Source organism: Phocoena phocoena, chromosome 9 (assembly GCF_963924675.1).
Source record: "Phocoena phocoena chromosome 9, mPhoPho1.1, whole genome shotgun sequence".
NCBI classification, from domain to species: Eukaryota; Metazoa; Chordata; class Mammalia; order Artiodactyla; family Phocoenidae; genus Phocoena; species Phocoena phocoena.
The window spans coordinates 84,231,460-84,253,419 of NC_089227.1; the positions used below are offsets into that span (position 1 = coordinate 84,231,460).

At 38.0% G+C, this 21,960-nt stretch overlaps 1 protein-coding gene across 1 annotated transcript in view; it reads right to left on the reverse strand.

Annotated features, from left to right (window-relative positions):
- Window positions 1-21,703, reverse strand: part of COPG2 (COPI coat complex subunit gamma 2) — a 129,366-nt gene extending 107,663 nt beyond the window's left edge. Inside the window, exons 1-5 of the mRNA XM_065884270.1 lie at window positions 21,606-21,703; window positions 20,384-20,436; window positions 19,740-19,820; window positions 16,285-16,356; window positions 6,744-6,823 (exon numbers count right to left, since the gene is read on the reverse strand). Of these exons, the coding sequence (XP_065740342.1) occupies window positions 6,744-6,823; window positions 16,285-16,356; window positions 19,740-19,820; window positions 20,384-20,436; window positions 21,606-21,642 (323 nt within the window). The 5' untranslated portion in view covers window positions 21,643-21,703. The remainder of the gene's footprint in view (window positions 1-6,743; window positions 6,824-16,284; window positions 16,357-19,739; window positions 19,821-20,383; window positions 20,437-21,605) is intronic.
- Window positions 21,704-21,960: the final 257 nt, after the last annotated feature.

Genomic DNA, 21,960 nt, shown 5'->3' on the forward strand with positions numbered 1-21,960 from the left:
TATTAAAACGAAGAGAGAGGTCAATTAAAATACAGACTGAAAAATCAGCTTTGGGATCTTGCAATTAAGAGATTACTGGAAATCTTTGAGAGAGAAGTTTCACTACAGTGGTGGCTAAGTCAGATTAGAATAGTATCTCATTTCCTTTCTTGCTCTACACCAAGTCCTGGCAGACATAACGTCAGGGACAGCAGCACCATTCAAATAGAAAAGTTGTTTCGGGCTTGCATGTTTCTTACCAAGTCTATGGATGGTCTTAGCTTCTTAGTTCCCTCAGGAAGCTAAGTATTATCCTCCCCCTGCCCAAATCCTCACATTATTCCCACAATTGATATCAAAACTGCCTGCCAGACAGCCGTTTCTACAGCCCCTTTATTTCTTCCTAAACCATGGCCTATGAACGTTCTTTTGATTTTCTGAGACTAGGGATGTAACTAATCACATACTGAAACCCATTCCCCCATGCTACTCCCCATGTGAGTGATGGGTCATTCCTCAGGACTCATTTCCAGAATTCTAAGCAATCTTCAGATGCAGCTTTTCACTGGTGAGTCTCATCAGACAGGGGTAGAACAGTATAACCAGATTGTCAATATACTTGACCATCCTTAAGCCACTAACTAAATCTCTTCATGTTTTTCTTTTTTTAACTGAGTTGTAATTTATATACAATAAAAATGCCAGCTTAAGTGTTCAGTTAGATGGCAATTGTGATCACTCATATAACCTTTACCCAAAATAAAATACTGAACACTTCCATCACCTCAGAAAGTTCCCTCATGACCACTTCCAGTCAGTCTCCTCCAACCTACCAGACTTCCGGTTTCTGTCACAACTGAGTTTCGACTGGTCTTAGAGTTTATATAGATAGAATCATCCAGCATGTATTCTTTTGTGTCTGTTTTCTTTTGCTCCAGCATATTATTTTAGGAATGTATCTGTGTTGTTGCTTGAAACAGCAATTTGTTCCTTTTTATTGCTGAGTAGTGATCCACTGTATTAATATAACACGGTTGGTTTAACCATTTTCCTGCTGATGAACTTTGGGGTTGTTTCTGGTTTAGGGCTACCACAAAGCTGCTATGAAATTCTTATACAGGCTTTTCTGTGGCCAAAGATTTTCATTTTCTTGGGTAAATACTTAGCAGTGGAATTACTGGCCACAGGGTAGGTATATATTTAACTTTATAAGAAACTGACAAACGTTTTCTGTGGTGGTTGTATCATTCATTCTACATTCCCACCTACAATGTAGGAGAGCTTCAACTGTTCCATACACCAAGTTCCATACTTGGTATTGGAGCAGGCTTGTTGATTTGGGTGCTGTCAGGCTTTTCTATTTTAACCATTTTAGTGAGTATGAAAAGGTATCTCCCTGAGGTTTCAATCTTTATTTCCTTGATGACTAATAATATTGAGAACACTTCCATGTGCTTATTGGCTATCTGTATATACTCTTTTGTGAAGTGTCTGCCTTTAGGTTTTCTCAATATCCATGATTTCTTACCAAGCTAACACAATTGTCTATGCATGTAGAATGGTCATCTAATATATTAGTTTTCTATTCCTGCTAAAACAAATGACCACAATTAGTGGCTTAAAACAACAAAAATGTATTTATTATCTTACAGTTAGTTCTATGGGCTAGAATTCCAACTTAGGTCTCACTGGGCTAAAATCATCGTGTCAGCAGGGCTGCATCCATCTCATACGCAAAATAATATTCACCCTATCCCAAGATCCCCCCCAAATCAACACATTATAGCATCAACTCAAAGTCCAAAATCTCAGGACTTCCCTGGCAGTCCAGTGGTTAAGACTCCATCTTCCAATGCAGGGGACACAGGTTCAATCCCTGGTTGGGGAGCTAAGATCCCACGTGCCATGCGGTGCAGTCAAAAAAAAAAAAAAAACACAAAAAAACTCCAAAATCTCACCCAACTCAAAAGTCCCAATCTTATCATCAAAAATCATCTAAATCAGGGATGGGTGAGATTGGGTATAATTTATCCTGAGGCAAAATTCCTCTCCATGCATGGACATGTGAAACTAAAAAACAAGTTCCCTGCTCTGAAAAACAAAGATGGGACTGCCATAGGATAACACATACAGACGTTCCAGTTCAAAAAGAAAAAATGGAAGGATAAAAAAAGAGTTACTGTTCCCAAGCAATTCTGAAATCCAGCCAGGCAAACTGCAAGAGGTTTCAAGTCGTGGCAGAATTCACTATGGTTCTCAGCTCTACATTATGGGCCTCCGCCCTCTGAGCCATCCTTCCTTTTTATAAAGGGCAGCTTGTGTTTAAAGCTGAGGAGTCTTATCAGCCTGTCTCCTGCCTGTAGAATTTTGGGGCTCTGATAGCCTTCTTTCACTTCACCTCTCTGTTCCTTTCAGTCCAAGCTGGCAGTGTTTCTGCTGGTATAAGATTCTCAAGAGCCTTGTGGGACTACCATATACGTACAGAGACTCCACTAGACAAGAGGCTCCTCCACAGATCTTGCCTAGATAATCCCATCTCTATTTTTGGCTTCTGCTTAGATGCTGAGGGAATCTATGAGTCACACCCTTCATCTCTCAGTGTTTTGTGTGAGTGAATGCACTGACCTTTAAATCTTTCTGAGGTTTCAGGAAAAGGCTGTAGAGTAACTCTGATTTTTTCTCTAGAGAAGGCTTTCCCAACACACATCTCTTGATTTTAGCATCCTTTGCCATTTTGGTAGGCTGACAATTTCCAAAATCAACAACTCCTGGTTTATTTTTGTTTTTGAGATGTAATTGACATAAAACATTATATTAGTTTCAGGTGTACAACATAAGGATTTGGTATTTATCAAGATCTCCTGGTTCATGTTTAACAGGTCTCTCCTCAATTTATTACCCTACTCTCAAATTTTACTACAAGTGGCAAAAAGAAACCAAGCCACACCTCAACATTCTGCTTGGAAATGTCAGTTAAATATCCAAATTCATTGCTTACAAGCCCTGCTTTCCACCTATCTGCAGGATACAATGCCACTAAGCTTTCTGCCACAATATAACAAGGATCCCCTTCCCTCCAGTTTCTAATACCTTCCTCATTTTCTTCTGAGCCCTCACCAGCAACACCTTTAACGTCCATATTTCTATGAAGTCTGTTCACAATGCTGTATGATAAATGTTTTCTCTATCCTGCTCCTCACTTCCAAGTCTAGCAGAGTCATTAACGCCCATATTTCTACCAGTTTGTTCAAGGCAGTGTAGGCTTTTTCTATCATGTTCCCCAAAACTCTTCCAGCACCTGCTCACTGCCCAATTAAAAAGCCACTTCCACATTTTTAGGTATTTGTTACAGCAGCACCCCACTTCCAGGTACCAAAGTCTCTATTAGGATTTTTTTCTAGTTTTGAGATATAAGTGACATATAACATTGTGTAACTGTACGGTATACAATGTATTGATTTGATACACTTAAATACTGCAAAAATCTGTTAGTTTTCTATTGCTGCTGTAACAAATTACCACAGACTTAGAGGCTTAAGACAACATTCATTTATTTACCTTACAGTTCTGTAAGGTGAGGTCCAACACAGGTCTCACTGGGCTAAAATCAAGGTGTCAGCAGCAAGGCATTCCTTTCTGGAGGCTGTAGGAGTAAATCCATTTCCTTGCCTTTTCCAGCTTCCAGACATCACCCATATTCCTTGGCTTATGGCTCCCTTCCACCATCTCCAAATCCAGCAACAACAGTGCATCCCTCTGAACCGGCTTCCATCATCGCATCTCTTTACTGACCCTTTTCTTCTGCCTCCCTCTTCTACTTTTAAGGACCCTTATCCTTATATTGGGCCCACCTGGATAATCCAGGATACTCTCCTATCTGCTGATTAGCAACTTTAATTCCCCTTTGCCATGTAATGTAACATATTCACAGGTTCTAGGAATTAGGACAGGGATATCTTGGGGGTGGAGGGGGCATTATTCTGCCTACTACATCTACTAATTACTTAAAACGAAGGAGAAGCAAACCATGATTCAAAGCGGCCTAACAGGACTCAGATGGAAATATTAACAGCTAAACAAAGGAACGAAACACCCTCAATCAACAGTTGATTAATCTATTTTTAATTTTTCCAATATTTAGTGAATCTAGCAATCTAAGTGAAGATTTTTTTGTTTTGTATTTGTGCCACACACTGTTAGCTGACTAATCCGATACCCATTTTTAATCCCCTCCCTTCTCCCAAGCCTGCCCCTTGGGCTATAAAAGCTATATACTCACTTTCCTGACCTCCTAACGTTAGTCATAACGCAGTTGTGCCAAATAAAATCTAAAAATTGCCTTGGGAAAAGCTTTTGCATACCTGATAAAAGGGGCAGACAGCACTGGCTCTCTCTGGCCCCCTTCTCGGTACCCCTCCCACCCTGAATGGTGCACTGCCAGTAATTCAGGCATCTTATTTTGCAATAATGTGAGGATGTCCCAAAGAATTTAAGAGACACCAGCCCTGACACTATTGAACTACTGAACCAACACCAGCTACTCTGTGCTTATTTTGTTTGTTACTATTTAATTCTGGCTTTGTGTTATTTTCAGCTGAAAGCTTTACTAATATTATGAAACTACATTCAACACAACTGCTGGTTAAACGTAAGTACCCTCCTCCAAAACTTATTTTCTTGTACAAATACCAGATTCACTTGAATGACTTATAATTAGTAACTATTAACTACAACTATATATTAATAACTGTTAATAACTAGTTTCTAAATAACATTTGTTATATATCTTAGGACTCTGAATTATACATACTCATTCTAGGACATTTGGAAATTATCAAAAGTTTAAAGAAAATAAATAGCCACAATTCCAAACACCCAGAGATAACTTACTGGTAATATATCAGTGTATATCCAATCATATATTTTTATATACATACTTAGAATATTTTTAAAAGAGACTACAGGGAATACACAGACTTGAATCCAACTTTCATTTAGCACTTTAAAAGAAGACTTTTCCATATCATTAAAGATGTCTCAAAAATATATTCAAAAAATTAAAATATTTCATAATATGACTAAAACATGATTAATTAGATCATTTTTAACAATGTCAGACATTCAAGTTGTTTTTTCCTTTTTGCTAGTGTAAACAGTGTTGCAATAAGCATCATTGTATATAAATATTTCTGTGCTATCTCTGATTGTTTTCTGCGGATAATTCCATAGATGTGGAATTACTGGATCAAAGGGATAAACCCTTTCAAACATTCAACAAATGCTGCCACGCTGCTTTCTAAAAAAACTGAATCAATTTATTATTCTACCTCCTGTATACAAGAATATCAATATCCCTTACAAGTATTGACTGCCTTTTTTCTTTTTTGCCAATTTGACTGGCAAAATATTATAATTTTTCAAAATTTATAAAGAACTCATAAACTCAATAGCAAAAAAAAAACAATCTGATTGAAAATGGGCAGATGTGAACAGACATTTTTCCAAAGAAGACATACAGATGGCCAACAAGTACATGAGAAGATGCTCTACATCATTAATCATCAGGAAAATGTAAATCAAAATCACAATGAGCTATCACCTCACACCTGTTAGAATGGCTACTATCAAAAAGATAGAAGCAGCAAGTGTTGTTTAGGACATGAAGAAAAGGGAACTCTCTGCACTGTTGGTGGGAATGTAAATTGGTACAGCCACTATGGAAAACAGTATGGAGGTTCCTCAAAATATTGAAGTAGAACTACCATGTGATCCAGCAATTCCATTTCTGGGTATTTATCTGAAGAAAACATTAATTCAAAAAGATATATGCACTCCCATGTTCACTGCAGCATTACTTACATTAGCCAAGATATGGAAACAACCTAAGTGTCCATCAACAGATGAATGGATAAAGAAATTGGGGTACATATATGCATTGGAATATTATTCGGCCATTAAAAAACCATGAAATCTTGACATTTGTGACAACATGTACGGACCTTGAGAGCATTATGCTAAGTGAAATAAGTCGGAGAGAGACAAGTACCATATGATCTCTTTTATATGTGGAATCTAAATAAATACATAAAACCAGGCTCATAGATACAGAGATCAGATTAGTGGTTTCCCAGAGGCAGGGACTGGGGGAGTGGGAGAAATGGGGGAGCTGTTTTGGGGTTTGTTTTTTTTTTAGTTTAAATAAATTGAATTTAAAAAGCACAAAAAACAAAACAAAAAAATATTGTAACTCATTCTTGAATTTTTAATTACATTTTTTGGTTACTAGTGAGAATGACTAAAGATATTTAGATCCTTTATATTGATTATTTTATGAAGTATCATTTGGAGTTTTTTTGAAGTATAAGAGTTCTTTATACATTATAGATGTTAGCCTTTTGATGTACTTGTTATATTTTTTTCATAAATCAACTATACTCTAATATAAAATAACATTTTTTTAATAAATAAATATTTTATTTCAATGTATCATTTACTTTTTAGTTTTGCTTATATATTTTTATGACATTTTAAAATGTAATCAAATCTATTAGTATTATCCTTTGTGACTTCTTTCTCTGCTTTATTAAACAGAGATGGTTTTCACATGACAACCACATTTTAGAAAAGAATGCTTTAAGACATTATGTTCTTTTCAATTCCTACTGGCTTTCTTACAGTCAAAAAGTAAAATTAACAGAAAGAGAACAACAAATACTCCACTAAATATGTAAGTATCACATCGTAGGTTTTAACTATTCACATACCTGCTTGTCACAATTATGACATCCTCAGAGATGGTAGCCATTTCTTTGATAGTAAGATAGCACATTCTTCTCAATGTTTGCTGAAAAATTATTTATAAAAGGCAAAAGGTTATTCATAAGGAAATGGTTTTTTAAACTGTTTGAAGTGAGGACCCCAAGTAAATATATTTAGAAAGCTATTCTTAAAAAGATTCTCGGGGGACTTCCCTGGTGGCGCAGGGGATAAGACTCTGTGCTCCCAACGCAGGGGGCCCAGGTTTGATCCCTGGTCCGGGAACTGGATCCCACATGCATGCCACAACTAAGAGTTTGCATGCCACAACTAAGAGTTTGCATGCCACAACTAAGGAGCCCATGTGCTGCAAGTAAGACCCAGCGCAACCAAATGAATAAGTAAATACTTTAAAAAAAAAAAAAAAAAGATTCTCGGGCTTCCCTGGTGGCGCAGAGGTTGAGAGTCTGCCTGCCGATGCAGGGGACATGGGTTCGTGCCCCAGTCCAGGAAGATCCCACATGCCACAGAGCGGCTAGGCCTGTGAGCCATGGCCGCTGAGCCTGCGTGTCCGGAGCCTGTGCTCCGCAACGGGAGAGGCCACAACAGTGAGAGGCCCGTGTACCGCAAAAAAAAAAAAAAAGGCCTGGATGAGAAAATATTCAAAATTCTAGTATTTCCTAAACACAAGTAATTGATGCACTAACAGTAGAAGACACCTAGATGAAAATTCAAAAATTCAGTTAATTACATGGATCTTTATACAGAAGGACCCAAACTGTGACTGTGACAATGTGAGTCCAAAGACAGGTTTTTCAAAGTGCTAAAGGCTTGTCCTAGAAAGTGTATTTTTTAAATTCTTTAAAAATATATACAGAGAGACATGCAGACTCTGTGTTTTCCTCAGTTCAGCATATTTTTTCTTAAGGTATTTGTGGTTGTACAACTACTATTTTCTATTATCAAGATTTCTAGATGGATATCTGGATCCAAAAGAAGTGTTAAATAAACTTTCGCCCACCCTTTCTCCTCACCTGGATCTCTGATTTTATTCATAAACACTCATACTCAATGCTCAAAGCCTTGGTTCCTCTAGCCTGTCTAGCCTCATTCTCTACCAAGTAACTTCAAATTTCTTATAAGTAGTGAAACTCAAATACATCAGACCCAGCTCCAGAGTCCAAGCTGTACAAAGGATCTGTTGGAGACTACTGAGCCCATTAAGGAACAGGCAGAACAAAGTGAGGATTCTCATGGTGATTAAACACAGAAAAAAATCATCCCAGAATGAGAAAGGCAGCATGGGGGCAGATAATGAGGCATATCACATCCATATGAAGCTACTATGAGAAGAAAGCAAAAAAAAGGACAATCAAAACTTCAGAGCAGAAGAAAATTTACACTCCCCCCCCCAAGCAAAAATCTACCATGAAGCAGAATAAAACTGGAAATCCAAAAAAATTTAGCTAAAGCACAAAAGATGGAGGCTCAACACTGTTAGTCACTGGGGAAATACAAATTAAAACCACATTTCATATACCACCTCACACCCACCAATTGGCTAAAATTAAAGAGTGACAATGTAGTGTTGACAAAGATGTGTTTTTAACAACTATACTGCCTAAACAAATACACAGAAATGCTGAATAAAACAGGAACAAAAAAATTTTAATACATAGCCAAGGGAAAATGAAGGGAAATTCACAGGTGCCAAAAATGGAAAAACACACAACTCATAGCCACAGAAGTATAAGCCCAGGGTCTTGCATAGGATAAAGTATCTAAAGTCTACAAAAGATGGATTCTAGAAGGTATATTCTTCAGGCACAGGGAAAATTATTCTAGATAATAACTCAGAAATACAGTAAGGAATGAAGAGTAAAAACAAAAAGAAAGCAGTAAACACTAACAAGACAGAATGGTATTGGCGTAAGAATGGACAAATTTATCAATGGAACAGAAAAGACAACCCAGAAATATACCCACATAAATATAGTAAACTGATCTTTGACAAAGGAGCAAAGGCAATACAATGGAGTAAAGATAGTCTCCTCAACAAATGGTGCCAGAACAACTGGATATCTGCATGCCAAAAAGATGAATCTAGACACAGACCTTACACTCTTCACAAAAATTAACTCAAAATCGACCACAGACCTAACTGTAAAATGCAAAACTATAAAATTCCTAGAAGAAAACCTAGATGATGTTGAGTATGGTGATGACTTTTTAGATACAACACCAAAGGCATCATCCATGAAAGAAATAATTGATAAGTCAGCCTTTATTACAATTAAAAACTTCTGCTCTGCAAAAGACAATGTCAAGAGGATGAGAAGATAACACAGACTGGGAAAAATATTTACAGAATACATAACTGAGAAAGGACTGTTATCCAAAATACACTCCAACAAAACCCCCAAAAAACAGAAAAACCTCTTAAAAGTCAAAAATAAGAAAAACAACCTAATTTTAAAATGGGCCAAAGACCTTAACAGACACCTCACTTAAGAAGAAAAACAGAAGGCAAATAAGTATATGAGAAGATGCTCCTCATTATATGTCATCAGGGAAAGGCAAATTAAAACAGCAAGATAGGGCTTCCCTGGTGGCGCAGTGGTTGAGAGTCTGCCTGCCGATGCAGGGGACACGGGTTTGTGCCCCGGTCTGTCTGGGAAGATCCCACATGCCGTGGAGCAGCTAGGCCCGTGAGCCATGGCCGCTGAGCCTGTGCTCCGCAACGGGAGAGGCCACAACAGCAAGAGGCCCGCGTACCGCAAAAAAAAAAAAAAAAAAAAAAAGACAAATAGTCTGAATAGCAGCATATCTATTTCCTTTTAAAGTAGTTAATTATCAAAAACCTTCCTACAATGAAGATAGTTTCAATAGTGAACTCCATCAAACATTTTAGGAAAAATTAATGATGATTGTAGAAAAACTCTTCCAGAGAGCAGAAGAGGAAGAACCACTTCTCAATTCATTTTACGAAGCCAACAATACCCAAATACAATACCAAAGAAAAAACTATACATAAATATATTTCATGACCAGACTCAAAATCCATAACAAATTTTAACAAACAGAAAACAAAGATTTTAAATTTTCCAGGAAAATAAATGCATCTCACCATATTAATATACTAAAAAAGGAAAACCACAATAATTCAATGGATATAGAAAAGACATTTGACCAAATTCAATACCCATTTATGGAAAAAAAAAAAGTCTCCCAGCAAACTAGGAACAGAAAGGAAATTCCTCAACCTGATAAAGGTCACTTATGAAAAACTTGGAGCCAGCATCACATTTAATGGTGAAAGATTAAATACCCTTCCTCTAAGATCAGGAACAAAGCAAGGATGTCCTCTACCATCACTTCTATTCACACTATACAATAGTGCAAGAAGACAAAAAGGTAAGATAAATAAAAAGCATACAGGACTTCCCTGGTGGCACAGTGGTTGAGAGTCCACCTGCCGCTGCAGGGGACATAGGTTCATGCCCTGGTCCAGGAGGATCCCACATGCCACGGAGCAGCTGGGCCCGTGAGCCATGGTTGCTGAGCCTGCGCGTCCGGAGCCTGTGCTCCACAACGGGAGAGGCCACAACAGTGAGAGGCCCGCATACCGGAAAAAAAAAAAAAAAAAAAAAGCATACAGACTGAAAAAAGTAAATCCTAAGGAATCTCCCAAAATACTCTTAGAAGTAATAAATAAATTTAACAAGATCACACGAAACAGGTCAATATACAAAAATCAATTTAATCTCTATAGACTACCTACAAACAATACAAATGCAATAGTATAAAAAATGTTAACTGCTTCAGGGATAAAGTTCACAAAGTATGTATAAGACTTGTATGCTGAAAGCTACAATACTGCTGACAGAAATTAGAGACCTGAATAAAGGGAAATATATACCATGTCTATGGAGTAGAAAACTCAATAATGTTATAATGTCAATTCTCCTCAAATTGATCATTTTTTTTTTTATTTTCTTGAAGTATAGTTGAACATATTGATCTTTAGAGTCAATGCAATCACCATCAACATTCCAGCAGGCCTTTTTAATAGAAATGGACAGGTTGATTCTAAAATGCATAGAGGAATGCAAAGAACTTAGAAGAGCCAAAACAACTTTGAAAAAGAAAAAAATAATAAAATAGGAAAACATGCATGACCTGATTTAAAACTTACTATAAAGCGACAGTAATCAAGACAGTGTGATACTGGAATAAGAATAGATATATATATCAATGAAAAAAAATATAATGTTCCAATGTGCCATTGTAACGCAATCATCATTATTTCTTCCTCCTCCTCCTCCCTCCATATTGGTATGCAATTATTCCAGTAGAATTTGATGAGAAAAGAAAGGAGGAGGAAAAGGAGGGAGTGGTGGAGGAAGAGGAAGGAGATGAAAAGAAATTCAACCCTCACTTTATATCATGTAGAAAAATTAACTCAAAATGATCATAAAGCAATTTAAGACACAAAAACTACAAAATGCCTAGGGAAAAAGCATAGGAGAAAATCTCTGTGACCTTGGGTTAGGCAAAGATTTCTATAATACACATCAAAAACACAATCCATAACAGGAAAAAAAAACCATGATAAACTGGACTTCATCAAAACTTAAAACTTCTGCTCTGTTAAAGACTAAGAAAGTGAAAAAACAAGACACAGACTAGGAGAAAACATTTGGGAAACGTCTGATAAACAACTTCTATCCACAATACATTGAGACCTTCAAAACTCAATAATAAGGAAATATACAACCAAATTATTAAAATTGGGCAAAAGATATAAACAGATCCTTCATCATGGAAGATATATAGAAGGCAACAAAAGCACATAAAAAGATTTTGAGATAATTAGTCATTAGGAAAATGCAAATTAAAACTACAAAGAGATACTACTACATACGTATTAGAATGACTAAAATTAAAAAACAAACAAACAAACAAAAAACATATAATACCAAGTGCTGGCTAGAATGCAGAGCTACTAGAAGCTTCATACAGTAATGGGGGGAATGGTACTGTCACTTTGGAAAATGGGTTGGCAGTTTCTTACAAAGTTAAACATATACACACCTATCATATGACCCAGCAATTCCACTCCTAGGTATTTACCCAAGAGAAATAAAAACTTACATTTAAAAACTTATACATGAATGTTTATAGCAACATTATTCATAACCACCAAAAAATGGTAACAAACCAAATGCTCTTCAGCTAATGAACAAGTAAACTGAGGTACATCCATACAACAAATTACTACAATGAAATAAAAAGGAGTAAACTGACACAAAAAATAACACGGACAAATCTCAAATGAATTATGCTAAGTGCCTGAAAAGAAGACTCAAAAGGCTTCATATAGTATGATATCATTCTTATGACTTCCTGGAAAGGCAAAACTATAAGGAAAGAAAAGAGATTACTGGTTTCCTGGGCCTGAGGATGCGAGGAATAGATCATATAGTAGGGAACTTTTTGGAGTGGTGGAAATGTTCTAAATCTTGACTGCAGTGATGATAATACTACTGTATGCATTTGTCAAAACTCATAAAACTATACCCTAAAAAGGGTGAATTTTACCATTTGTATATTATACTTAAAAAAAAAAGAAAAAGAATGCAGTGGTGAGTGAATGAAAAGGCAAGCCACAGACTGGGATCTGGGAAGGAGAAAATATTTACAAAACACCTATCTGATGATGGTCTTGTATTCAGAAAATAAAAAGAACACCTACAACTCAATAAGCAGAAGATAAACAACCTGATTTTTTTTAAAAAAAAAAAAAAGGTAAAAGATTTCAACAGACACTTCACCAAAGAAGATAAACGTATGGCAGATAAGCATATATTTGCTTAATACATGCTTAATACATTCATCATTCAGGAAATGCAAACCCAAGAATGCCACTTCTAGATACTAACCAAAGAAAATGAAAACATAGGTCCACACAAAGACTTGTACTTGAATATTTTTAGCAGCTTTGTTTATAATATCTGTAAACTGGAAACAACCCAAATATCCATTAACTTGTGAACGGATAAATAAAGACTACCTCCATACAGTGGAATACTACTCAGCAATAAAAATGAACAAACTACTGATACATACAAAAACTTGGATCAATCTCAAAAGCTAAGGGAAAGAAACAAGACATAAAAGTCATAAATGACTATATACTATATGATTAAATCTAAATGAAATTCTAGAAAATGCAAAACTATGTTGTCAGGAAGTAAATCAGTGATTGCCAGGTGCTAGGGGTTGAGGGAGGAGACAGACAACTAAGAAATATAGGGGCACATTCTGGGGTGATGAAGTTTCTGTATCATGACTGTGGTAATTGTTCCATGACTCTATACACTGGTCAAAACACAACTGTACAATTAATTGGTGAATTTTATTGTATATTTAAGCTGATTTTTAAAAGTAAAAAAACAAAGATTTTTTTAAAGGCTAAAATAAAGTTTTAAACCTATAAATCAATAGATGGAATATAAATAAGCAAAGAATATAAACAGACAATTCACAGAGGAGGAAAGTAAAATGGCCATTAACTATATGAAAAGAGTTTCAATTTCGGCAGTGATATGGCAATGCAAATTAAAACCACAAAGAGATGCCATAGCACCTTCTTGTGAATGGCAAATATTTAGATCAGATAATAGAAATTATTATTTGGAGCACGTAAGGATGAAGCAAATCAGTGTAAATTAGTACAACCCTTTAAGATCAATTTGGCAAGATCGTATAAATAGCATTACCTAGAAATTCCACTTAGAGGTATCTACCCCAGAAAAATTCTCTATGTGCACAAGAAGACATGTACATAAACATTATGTGTAATGTCATTTGTAATAGCGAAAAAGTAGAAGCAACTTATAGATCTACCAATGGGAGAATGGATAAATAAATAAGAATACTGTATATTCACACACTGGGATTCCATACAGCAGTAAAATAAAGTAAAAGTACTTGTAGCAAGTGGGCAGATCTCAAAAACATTAATTTTTTAAATTGCAAAATAATATCAAGATGACATCATTCAGATTATATTTTAAAACACAAAAATACTAAGTATATATTATGGATACAAACAGATATAATATATAAACATAGGAGGATACCAATCTCAAAATAATTATTACCCTCTGGTAAAGGAAGGCTGGGAAAGGAAGGAGTTCCACATGCCACTGGCAAAACCCCCACAAAAAATCATATCCTCAATTCCATACTCTGCCTAAGGGACCATCAAAACAAATCACATCATGCTGTACATGGTTACTAAACCTCAGTCACTACAAAAAAAAAAAAAAATATCCTGGTCATTACTCAATAACAGTACCCCTTTTGTATTTCATTTCCAAGCATTCACTCTCCAACCACCACTTCTGACTCAACTCTTTCACTCCATCATGACCTACAAGCCATTGATTCCATCAACTCTTTACTGTCCCAATCAGCCCCCGTTCTTACTTGCCTCCTAACCAAGCAGAGACTCCACAGTCAATATTTCAATCACTCAATTTCTTTGTTCCTCCCTCTGCTTACTAACATGGCAAAACCCCAATCTTGATTAAATTCCATCTTTAACTGTTCCATGCCTTAACCTGAAGCCTGTAGCTGGAGAAAAACATTCACCATGCTACCTGGGAATACTTTAATTCATGACCACTAACTTGAAGGGGCCATGCGTCCTGTCCAACAATCCTACATTTCCCCAATCCATTTCCTAGAAAACTACTTCATGTCTTCTTCTCTTAATACAACCTCTGTGCTAGAAGCTTCGAGTTTGTCCTCACGCTATTTCTTCCCTGCTCTGCATCCTCTTCCCTGCTCCATGTCCAGCTCTTCTTCCCAACTGCCAGCCCTGTGAGCAGTGACAGCCTCTGGCCTACCACAAGACACGTGAAGCAGACTTCCACAACTTTTATGATAGTCCCTCTCCGTGACCCCACTCTCCAGCAGCTTGAAATGCCTCGTTTTCTAGTTTAATTCCTCTAATAAATAATTCAATAATGAACACAGCAATTCTGCTTCCCTGATTGAACCCCAAATTTTGGTACAGGAAGTGACTAAAGGGAAATAGGGCCTTAAGGATAGGAATCTGAAATTGCTTTTCTGACTTGATAAAAGGAATTAATGACCCTGTCTCCAGTGGTAAAGGGGACACTAGTCATCCGTGGCATGCCGTGGCAAAATACTTAAATCATCACCTGCAGACAAGTATAATCAAGGACTATAGAAGACAAAGGTTTGGGTAATCAACTAGTTGCTGCCATAGAACATTTTTGTAAAAATGAGTTGTATAATGGGCTAGTTCCTTCTAAGTACACTGGCAAACTAGGTAAAAGAAAATGCTAAGCTCGGAGTTTTGAATTCACAGCTTAAGGTCTATGTCAGGGACTAGAAAATGTCCATAATGCCTTAATAAAAAGCCTCATGCCATGTGGACACAGGGCTGAGATTTCTGAAAAGTATATCCTGCAGGTGACTGAATTACAATGCAAATTCAATTTACCCCCTTGTGAGCCATTTTATGTTAAAGTTAGGACCATGATTGGCAAGGAGAGGGGCCCTGAAAATTGGAATGGGGACATAAGGGCAGATTCTGATGAAGTGAAGTACCTTGAACCTCTAAATTCCTCCAAGCCTCCTGGGCAAGCAGAAGCAGTCCTTCATACCCTGTCTGAGGAAATTAGGCTCCATTTGCCTGAAGAACGTGCACTGACTTTCCCTGAGATAGTTGCCTTACATGGGACACCGATGTTCCTGAGGACCTAATCCCCAAACTGCTCACTATCTAGACACATAAACAGACTCAAATCCTATAAAATCCTCGGGGTCAGGCACAAAATGTGGCCTGTGATGATATGCAATATATACCAAAAGAACTGCACAATTTGGCCAATTTATGTTAACAGAAACCTGGGAAATACAGATCCCACATTCCCCTTCTCTGAGGATTCTGAGTCAGAGCTGGGCAAAAAGGAAATATGTGCCACATTGGGAAGACAGAAGTGAAGCACACATTATGCTTGAAAGTCAGGGTGGTCGAAGGTAATGAGAGGCAGATGCAGAGGTGCTGGCAGCTTTAGTTTGTCCTCACTCTTCTTCTTCCCTACTCCATGTCCCTTCCCCACTCTGCATCCAGCTCTTCTTCTCATCTGCCAACAGCAACCCCAGGCCCACCAGAAACTTGACTAAGAACTTAGAGATGTGATAGCTATGTCCTCTGACTTCTATACCAGTCCACCTTCGCAGTGTCACGCCAGAAGCTGGATATTAGCAGTCTTTATGACTGCACGGTAGATCTGTGAGTGAACAGCTTTGAACTATATACTTTCATTCTTTCATTTTCATATGTCCTTTAATGAACATTTATAAATTCTATGAAGAGAAAATTTTTAAGTAATTTTAAACATTTCAAGCAACTTTCCCTAATTTGGAGCACTCTAAGTTCCCCCAAGGAAAACAGATAAAAGGAGCTTTTTTTAGCCTAAAAGAATTAAAAAAAAAAAAAAGACTTACATCATTAGATTGAAACAATCGAGTCATTGCAAAGAAGGCTTCTGTGGCTTCCGTAGTTCCAAAGTGTTCACCCTAAGTAATTTAAATTAAGTTTAAATTAAAACAATTTCTTAAACTCAACAAAAATTAAGGATTTTCCATTTATTTCTGCAAAGATCTTTTAGAACTCAGGAAAAACTCTCTGTATAAACATTGTGCCTCTTTGCTATTTTTCTGGCTTTTAATTTATAAACCTACATAGCCATTTATCCATTCCTTATTTAAAACAATCCATTATCATATACCATGCTTTTATGAAAGTTCTAGAATAGTGGTATCTAACTTTTTAGCAGGAACTATTTTAAATTCCCTGAAGAATTGTGATTTACAAGGAGACAGAAAATGATAGTAAATTGACTTCCTTATCAGAACAGGATGTTACTGTTACACTGCCTAAGAGCAGAGATCATACCTTCTACATTTCTATAATCCAGTGCCTGACAATATCATAGGAGCATAATAAATATTAAACTGTAAAGAACTATCTATTAGGAATCCCAGAAAACATGGTAAAAAGGGACCAACCAAAAGGGCAGCAGATTAGTTATATAAAAGTAAGGCTTATAGGGCTGCTAATACATCTCAAGACACTGGCTCAAACCCCTAAAAACATGCTTTGGGTCAGAACTTCAACATGCTTAATAAATCATCAGAGGATCTTCCCAAAATGCAGATTCTGATTCAGTGGCTCTGGTGTGAACCCTAAAATTTTCCATTTCTAATTGGCTCCCAGTGATGTGAATGCTGCTGATCTGGGAACCACATATTTTTGAGTAGCGAGGTGTTAGATAACCTATTGGGTTGGCCAAAAAGTTCGTTTGGGTTTTTCTATAAGATGTTACAGAAAGACCCACACAAACTTTTTGGCCAACCCAATATTTTATTAATAGTCAAAACACTGCAGACCACAGACCACCTGAAACATTACCATTTCAATAGTTAACTTCTTCATTAAAAACAATCCTATATAATATGTTAGGCTCAATCACTTTTCAGGGCTTCAGCTCTCATAAAAAATATAACTAGTCAATCTATTTGTCATAGGTGTAAGAATAAACAAATTTTGATGAAAAACCCTGAAAGTTTAGGATGAAAGACAAAGTATAAGAGTTTACAATTACTTAAGTCAGAGTACCCAGCTTGCTCACCATCAAGACATTTCCCTTACTTTCTTTCATATTTAGAGAACATACAAACGCCCATCTACTTGTCAGTCATACTAGTACAGTAAATCCTAAGTCCCTACTTTTTGACTTGAAACTCAGAGAATATACGGATATGTCAACTCTAGTAGAAACTTAGAAGTATTTTTCCATAAAGCACTACCAAGAACTAGGCAAAAGATTAAGTTAAAGTTCCCAAATCTGTTCACCTAGTTGACTGTGTTTATCAGACTGTGTGGGTAACTTCCTTATCAAGATAATTATATGTTTCAACATGAGCTGCCCATCAAAGCAGTATTGGTCAATGTAAAAATACATGCTACTCTGAACCAACTTTAACTACTCAAAATTCTGCTTATAGACTGGAGTTCCCCAACTTGGACACAATATATGCTATGAAAAGTTAAATCAAACTGACTTTGCATTAAATGTTTCTAATATAATACCACATGAAAATGTATGTTTGTGAATAGATATGTTTTATTTAAAAGCATGTTCTTGTTGCTCTGCCTCCATTTGCAAGCTATAAAACTTCCTATCTCTGGATGAGGTCTTCAGTCATGAAGCATAGTAAAGTAAAAATATTCTCATGGAATTCAGATTGGAAACCACAGTCTTCTAAGCACCATATGTAAACCACCTGAGGTAGGGGTGTGTGTGTGTGTGTGTGTGTGTGTGTGTGTGTGTGTGTGTGAATCTAAGAAACAGACTCACATTTTCTAAGGCCCTAGACTAAAAATCATGAGATTTTTTAGTCTGAAGCAAAAAAAACAAAAAACCAAAAAAACACACAAGAAACAAACAAAAAAATAAAACCACACACAAGAAAAAAAAAATTAAATAAATAACAATAAGAGCAAGCGGGGGACTTCCCTGGTGGTGCAGTTGTTAAGAATCTGCCTGCCAATAGAGGGGACACAGGTTCGATCCCTGGTCTGGGAAGATCCCACATGCCGCGGAGCAACTAAGCCCGTGCGCCACAACTTCTGAGCCTGCGCTCTAGAGCCCGCGCGTCACAACTACTGAGTCAGCACGCCACAACTACTGAAGCCTGCGCGCCTGGAGCCTGTGTTCCTCAACAAGAGAAGCCACGACAATGAGAAGCCCGCACACCACAATGAAGAGCAGCCCTCGCTCACTGCAACTAGAGAAAGCCTGTGCACAGCAACGAAGACCCAACGTAGACAAAAATAAATTAATTAATTTAAAAAGAAAAAAAAGTGCAAGTGGGATCTATGTTTCATGAGTGCAAATATTTTTGTTGGTTTTGTCTGCTACGTCCCCAGTGCCTAAAACAGTGCATAGAACGCAGCAGGTATGTAATAAATATATATGCTATATGACCGAATGAAAACTATTCCTGAATGTTTACTATGTGTCCAGGACTATTCACAGTACTTCACATTTATTGTATCATTTAATCATTATAACTTTATAAAACAGGTATTAGCATAATCCCCATTTACAGAAAAAGACATTAAGGTACAAAACAATTAAGCGCAGAATCATACTGCTAGTGGTGGAGTAGGGAAAATAAATACAGGCATACCTTGCAGATACTGTGGGTTCAGTTCCAGACCACAGCAATAAAGTGAATACTGCAATAAAGCACGTCACAGGAATATTTTGGTTTCCCAGTGCGTATAAAAGTTATGTTTACACTATACTGTAGTTTATTCTGTGCAACAGCATTACGTTGAAAAAAAAAACAATGTACATACCTTAATTTAAAAATACTTTACCGCTAAAAAAAATGCTAACCATCATCTAACAATGCAGGGTTGCTACAAACCTTCAATTTGTAAAAAAAAATGCAATAAAGTATAATAAAATGAGGTATGCCTGTATAAAATTTGAATATTAAAATCAAAGCTTTAATATAGTAATATACTCCCCCCAAAAGGATAAAATATCTATCTGGAATTTGTGTAAGATTTTGCAATATATTTTTATTTTCTGAACACATCTAAACAACATGTTTTAATATTAACTAATACTTGTTAAATTCAAATCAACGTTGAGATCCTACCATGTGCTTAGCTGATTTGGTACCTCATGAATAAAAAAGAAGTGTCTGTCGTACTCCTCGTCCTCAAGAAATTTTACATATTATTATGTTAATCAAACACCGTAAATTTTAAAATTAAGTGAATTTTAAAAAAATAAATAATTACACTTGCCAGAAAGTACTTCACTGCATGTTATGTATTTCTATTCCAGGACACAAATCTGAGGAAAATCAAAATAATTTACCTGGTTCAATAAGTAAAGAATCTTTGTAAGAATATGCAAACATCTTCTTGGATTGATGGGCGTTTCATTGAATATACGAGCCTGTGGAAACAAAAAACATTGCTATATATATTTTCTATCTTTGCTATCACAGATTACAGAAAATCAACTTAAATAAAGACTATTATACATTTTAATCACAGTATCCAAATAATGTTGCTTACAGTTTTCAACTTATTATGTTATATAATAAATTATTAGATGTGGCCTAGGTTTTCCATTCTATACTATTCACTCCCTTAGGTCTGCTACTTCAACTTGTGGGCTTTAACTATTAAGTAAGAATCACAATATTTATCTACATCATTTGAATACAATAGGCTTAATATCTATAACTTCCTTCAATAACCTTGCACTAAACACCTCATTTGGTGTTTTATTTAAAATTCTCAACATGTGACAGAGTCTACATATTTTTGCATTTCTATAAGCTCTACACTCTCCTATGACAAGTAACCCCTCTTCTTTTTCCCTCAAGTATATATTCTTTGAACTCAGTTGCATTCCTTAATTCTTATTTTGTATCAGAGCATTCCGGGGCTCTTTGTCCCCCATTCTAAAATGGAATAGAAAAGAAAAAAACACACTATACTTCCAAGCCATACCTCCTGTAAGACAGCACTCTTCTCCAGATGCCGAAAAGGATTGGAGCCACTACCTATGTCACGGGGGGAAAAAAATGTCTTTAATAGTTGTCCTACACAAACTTACTTTCTACAGAAGGGTACTGAATGCTTGGGAAATCTCACCCAAGTGAGGTGACCACTTGGATTTCACAGGGATAATCATTACTAATATGCATACAAACTGATTAAAATCCTTCTGATTCTGACACTAGCTCTGTCTGCTATCCTGCAAGATCCTGTACTTCTCTTTTGCAGAAACCCTGCCTGAAATGAGTGTATTCTTTCCCTGCCTTCTTTTTATATGAATGTTAGAAATATCTGTCATGTCCATACAACTAAAATTAATGAGACTGTGGTAGGGTCCTTTGGATTTCCCTAAAGGAAAGCACTATTTTATGTGTTTCTAACATTTACTGTGAGGAGTTTATCAGAGAATTAGATAACGTCAAGCTGGAAGGGGCCACAGAGGTTTACTAACCCAACCCTCGACCACACTTAGAGCAGCTATCAATCACTGAGGGTTTTTTTTTGGGGGGGGGGGTTGTTTGTTTTTGTTTTTTGAGGTGACTTGGCATCTTCCTCATTTACTCTGGACCAAAGACGGCTATCAAGATGCAACTCACTTTTGGATGCTTGAGTATTAAACGAGCTAGGTACCACGGAGCAGGCTTGCCCGCACGGAAGTGGACAAAGCAGAGGTCCCCGGGGAGACTGCAAGGTACAGACACCACAAAGTTCACAAACACACTCAGTCCCGTCAATCCCAGACCCACCGTGGGCCTTGCACTACCAGCACCCCACCCCACCCCGCCTCTCGCAAGCGCACACTCACTACCTCCGCCACCTGCCATGGGCCGGACTCTGGTGGGCAGCCCAGGCCTGGCGAACTGGAGCAGGTGGCTCCGAGGAGCTGAGCCGGAGGAGGGGGCTGGGGGCGGGGCCGCCGAGCAGCCCGAGGCTGCGCGCGAGCACCCGGGCGCTCGCGCGCGACTTGAGGGGAGGCTCCGGCGCCCGGGGGAGGGGCTAGGGGCAGGCCCCCGGCTGGAGAGGAGTGGGTCGGAGGAGGGGCTGGGCTCCAACTCCGGCCCGCCGGCACACCGGCGCCCACGCCCCCAGGTCCGCAGTCCCCGAGAGCAGGTGGCGGCGGGCAGGGGAAGGGGACCCCGCGGCTGAGGGTGGGCGTCAGACGCCCCGCGCGTACCAGACTCCTCGTCCTTCTTGTCGAATTTTTTAATCATCTTGGACGACTTCCCAGCGCCCAAGCCCACCGCCACCGTCCCAGGCGCCGCAGCCAGCAAGCGGAAGAAGCTGCAGGAAGGTCGGCCCCGTGCTCCGGCGCCGGTTGGGCCGCGGTCCCGTCACTCGGAGAGAAGGCCCGCCCTCCCCGGCAGTCGCCGACCGCTCTCAACCCCAGGGGACGTGGCCACGCCCTCTCCTCCTCCCCAAGCCGGGCGGAGGCGGGGCCAAGGGTGGGCTCCCCGGGGCCGCGTCCCCGCCCCTACGGTGACAGGTCGCAGCAGGGGGTTCACCACGGCCCACCCTGCAAGCGACGCGGC